The following is a 5513-nucleotide window of genomic DNA, read 5'->3' on the forward strand; positions in this document are numbered from 1 at the left end:
TGAACTGTTTATTTACCTTGTTTGCTTCTGCCATCTTGATCGCATTCATGGTCAGGGCACTGAATACAAGAAGCCGGTTGGCTTCATTGTGGTAGGGTAGTGATCGAAACCTGGGGTCAAGGGCAGTTGCTTCCTGTAGAAATTTGTTGATGTCAGGCTCAGTATGATCTGATCTTCAGATCTTTGACAATTGCCGACTTCACAGACTTGACAAGGCCAGAATCACTTTCAGTGACAGCCATGGATTTCAGAATAAGCTCCTTTAATGGTAGAATCGAGGAAACTGTGGGCACTTTCTCTGAACAGAGGATTGTTGTTATTGTCTTCAATGGTCAAAGAACATTTACCGCATCTTCTACTGCGCTGACATCTTCCTCTGACAGAGTAGCAAGGGTGTCTGCATTTTTCCTGATATCCTTCACTGTGAGAGTGGCAAAGATTGCAGCTTGCTGCTCGAGATATCGCTGAAGCATGTCGTAGCTAGAATTCCATCTCGTAGAAACATCTTGGATCAGTTTGTGATCGGGCAGTTCAAGAAGTAACTGTTTTGACCTGAGAACAGATGCAGCATGTGAGCTTCTGTGAAAGAATGAAACTATTCTTCTCACTCTCCCCAAAATTCTGGACATCTGCGGCACCTGCATGGCTTTTTGGCTTGCTATGTTAATTGTGTGCGCAAAGCACCTTATATGAGGTGCAAATCTCGACTGCTTTACAGCACTAACAATATTGCTAGCATTGTCTGTGCTAATGGCAATCTGAGAAAATTTGCCTAAGTTCCATTCGTCAACAGCTGAGTCCAGGACATTAGCCAGGTTTGCCCCAGTGTGGCTCTCTTGTAATGTTCGTGTTTGAAGCACCGGATTTTCAAGTTGCCAGTCTTCGTTAACATAGTGAGCCGTGATGGTAATATAGCTCTCGGTGGAACGTGAGGTCCAACCATCAGTAGTGACAGCCATTGATGATGCACGAGCAATACTTTCCATCACACTTGATTTTACTTTCTTGTACATTTCAGGTATCACATAATTCGTGTAGTGGGTTCTCGATGGGATTTCATATCTCGGTTCAAGTGTGTGGATGAGATACTTGAAACCTATGTTCTCTACAAGTGAATAAGGTCGCATGTCCATCGCAATGAATGTAGCAATTCCATTTGTTATTGCTTGCGCCCGTGTCGAACGAGACGACAGTTTGGTCTTGAAAGCCTCACTAAGTCTAAGTTGACCTGGTAACGATGTGCGTTTCTTATCGTCAGAAATGTTCAAAGGTTTTGAACATTTTGATTGTCCATAATCATTGCAATCAATATCGGGGTGATGTCGCCGAAGATGTGTGGACATGTTAGTTATGCTCCCCGTGTACCTGATTCGCAGGTAACACAGACGACAGACGGTCTCATCTTTTTTAACAAGTTTCTTACCGTCAATGTATTCAATTGCCAAACAGAAGATTTGAATGAAGCCGGCGGTTTTTCGACTTCACATTTGATTTCGCTGCTTAACAGTCCGTCTTCAGCCATTGTTTTGACAGCTCACAAAGCACATGGCATCTGACCGTGATCATGGCACATGGCAATCTGATTGGTCATTCATTTTACTGGCCACCAATGAACAAACAGCATGACTTTGTACTTTCGTTTTCCTGGAAAGGCGTGTTTGTGTGAAGTGTTTCGAATCATGGTTTCATGCAGAACATTTTATCATTAACAATTTTTGTCAAATTATTAATAACACAAGCTTTATTGATTGCTATGAAAAGTAGTATATTCCGATGATAGGTATGCTTTATCGTTTGATGGAAAATATTTATGATCATAAACGTTTTGTCACTGAAAAAAAGGCTGGATATTTTCGGAACGTATAGTAAAAACATTTGAGCGAATACAGCAGTTTTGTGCCAAACGTCGATCTAACTTGCACAACAGAGACAAATATAGACACTCTCAGGTAAGATGCGTTTATTCAATTCAATGTTAACAACATGGACGCTATATTATGTGAACAAGATCATTTACTGTAATTGACAGCACACAAAACACAGTTTTGTATCGTAGCGTATCGATTCACGGGCAAAAATGTATCGCGTATCGTATCGTATGCCCTAGATCGTGATGCACCGGTGTACCGGTGTATCGTTGCACCCTTACTTGCTATATGTTGTCAAAAATGTTGTTATGGGTTAAAAAAACAGTACATTTATCCGCTTTTTATCGCGCACCGATACAAGCACTGTGCTACGAATTTTTTAATTTGGCATCTTTACAGAAAGTGTGAGCGAAGAAAATACAGCCTGATATCTGAACGACATCGGACATAAGTGTATATGAATTTGGTTTATGTGCTTATGCATATCATTATACACTCAACATTAAAAATGACTCGCAATAAATGTCAAAAATGGATTTTCTTCTACGACGTCAAACGATGACCGAGAGGTCATACACGTATAATGATAAGGGGGCATAACTCTGTTATGCTTAACACTAGGTCAATGTTACTTAGATCACATGGAGAGAATTTGCTGTGGATACGGACGCTATATTTTCGTTAGTTTTTGTGTACGGTGAACCAAACTATTCCAATTCAAAGTTTCTCAATGTGAGAGGATACGCTTTGGTAGTTTCACAATTTATAAGAAAAGATGACACCGTACTACATGTGAAAGCACTTCATAATGATTTGGATGGCCCTATCCAATATTTAAGTTAGTTCTTAGATTCCCATATTGTCCTGTTTGTTGTGACTAATTTTGCATCGTTATTACCAGAGTACTAGCCATTTCTTCAAATGTAATGAAATTGCTGAAAATAATACACCATTTTAGTTGACGTCATTGCTTGTTTTATGCATTTTGCGACGTCGGAAAAAGACGACATTGGTATGCTGATTAGTACATATCTCACCTAATTTCCATTAATTGTGTGAAAGGTCTCGGCTTCTATGTCAGAATTTAACACTCTTTAGACAAAACATAAAATGACTGATTTTTCCATTTAAGTAGTGTCCTGAATATATCAACAATTAGACAGTTTGACTGTGTATCTTTTTGTGAGCAACACGAACACCTGTTTCGCATCAATTTAACGTAAATGAAAAATAACATTTCACAACACCCGAATATTTTGTTAAGGATAAGAATGTTCTTTGTTTATGATTATGTAGCTATTTCTCTTCATAAGTATGCAATGGAAGATGCAAAATGATAGCTTTTTATATATGGAACTAGTACGTACTATATATTAGAATATGGATGTAAGATTTGTCCAAATTAAGACATGACATGGTTTATATATTTTTAAACAATTTTTGTATAAATATAGTTAGAGTATGATATTCTGTCATCACAATATTTTTTAATCGAATATGAATTGATTATATTATCGAAAACAATGATAGTGTATCATAAAACGTTTCCAACAAACGCGCACCTGGCCAATCAATTTACATCATTGTTTTCTCTATAAACCGACACACAAATGTGCAAAGAACAAGACAATTCCTTTAAATATGTGTGCATATACATTTCATACCTTATATAAATCATTATCATTAATATTATCAGTTTTACTTATAAGGTTGAATTAAATCGCCGTTCATTAACCTGTTAATGTGAAACTGCAATATTAGTCCAAATGCATTGATTATTGTACATCATAGGAACTAACGCAATTGCAGTTATGGCTACGTTTGATCTTCTAACACTTGTGTAAGGGTTTAGAATATGGTGTATTGCACTTGATATGTCAATTTCTTATGTAAATATGAATCAAACAATCAAAAACTTTCAAAGAATAAAACACCGTAAACCCTATACGCACGTATGATATGATATTGAACAAGGCTAAATGTGCATACTGAAGTCAGTTTCATGAAAAAGTATCTGAACTAAATACACAAAATATACACCATAATACTGACAGTGTAATCGGAAGGATTGGGCGATTGTGTTTACTCTTGTTCAACCGACCTTCACCTCAAAGAAATTGCCTAATATGTACAACAATGTTGACGATGACATCACTACTGCTGACCGATTTTTTACAAAATGGTGGCTTTGCTGACAAGGCTACACAGGATTTTGCGAGGACCCTTCCATTGATTCAGGGATCGTTTGTCCATAAATATGAGATGTAAGTAATCAGAATGATTCTGACTATCTGTGTATTGTTATATGTTTTTATCGTTTTCACTATAAGTAAGAGAAAAAGCCAGAAATTCACATAATTACTGTTGTCATTCTGCGAGATTTTGCGTCAGTCATTGCGTCACGCTGCATGGAAACTGACAATTTCTTATGAATTATCAAATCATTGCATTGTATCTATTTATAATTTCCTATTTCTTGCTACGATACTCTTTCCATGCATATTCCAAAGGTATTGAGCCATTGCAAGCAATGAATAGACGGATGAATGTTGGACAATTTCAGAAAATGCTACACAGTGTAAAATATGTTTTTGTCTTTGTTTATATTTCGAACCAGCGCAGTGTTTCGAGCACAGCGTTCGTTTTCACACCCAATATGTTTCGTCTCATTTTATCTAGACAGTTGGCATTGGTGACAAAGACCAGTTGCAGTTTGATTCTAAAATGAATGGGGAATTTATTGATGCATTTTTCGAAGCTGAATATGAAATATACATTGATGTAATAAGCGTCTCAATACCGGCCTTCGTAAGCGTGATTTTGTAAACACTATCTAATATGGCGGAAAGCTCGGCGTTAGGTAATGCGCAGCATTTTCGAAAACATCCGAACCGATTATAGATTCATCGGCAATGTTTGAGAATTTTAATTAGCGATTTCATGTAAAACTGATATGAGTGATAATGAATATGTTATATTTTAAATTCAGGACTCCCAGTAATTATCCGATTTTCACATTTCAAAACATACAGCAAAAAACGCTGTGAATCGCGATTTCGTACGGTGTCAAAAATGGCGACATTTTCGATGAAGCCTATTTTGAACGGTCCTTTTCAGCACTTGAACTTTGTCTAAAATAATTGTGGATGGTATCAAGAAACAGGAAATTTCCCATGAGAATTGAAACTGTGAAGTGTATTTGTATTGCGTGGGATATTTTGATTTTATTGGACTTGAAATTGAGGGTTGAAGGGGAAGGACATATATGTCCCTGTGGCATCCAGGGTTAACCACGCCCCCAAAAGAAAGGAGATAACTCTCAAAAGGTCCGACAACATAGCTGTCAAAACCAACTGTCAAAATGGCAGTCGTGATAATGTTTAGAGACATTCCGATGCTATCGGCCCGAAATATTTGCCTTATGAACCTAGTTTGCGGCAAAACAAGCGTGGAGTAGGTTTTAGTTCGGCCTCATACCTTCATTCCGTTACTTTCCATTCATGTTGTGATAATATCGTGTCAATTTGCGGGAGGATTTATAGAAGTCAACGGAAAAACGAAGCTCCTCATGTAATCAACTTGTCCCTTGACAGTATTCACAAATCGTTCACTGACGCCCATTGTAGCTGCAAATGTGGGTGAGTA

The 5513-nt window shown here is 37.5% G+C and overlaps 1 protein-coding gene across 1 annotated transcript; it reads right to left on the reverse strand.

Annotated features, from left to right (window-relative positions):
- Positions 1-332: 332 nt before the first annotated feature.
- LOC124256094 (zinc finger BED domain-containing protein 4-like) lies at positions 333-1343 on the reverse strand. The gene has a single exon (XM_046690024.1). It carries the CDS (start codon positions 1341-1343, stop codon positions 333-335), a length of 1011 nt encoding a protein of 336 aa, XP_046545980.1.
- Between the last annotated feature and the right edge of the window lie 4170 nt (positions 1344-5513).

This window comes from Haliotis rubra, unplaced genomic scaffold, assembly GCF_003918875.1.
Source record: "Haliotis rubra isolate DU_JTF1 unplaced genomic scaffold, ASM391887v1 Scf618, whole genome shotgun sequence".
Lineage (NCBI taxonomy): Eukaryota > Metazoa > Mollusca > Gastropoda > Lepetellida > Haliotidae > Haliotis > Haliotis rubra.

Bases quoted from the DNA above. Each gene is read 5' to 3' on its own strand.
- LOC124256094 (XM_046690024.1), bottom strand. From the start codon at position 1,343: ATGTCCACACATCTTCGGCGACATCACCCCGATATTGATTGCAATGAT.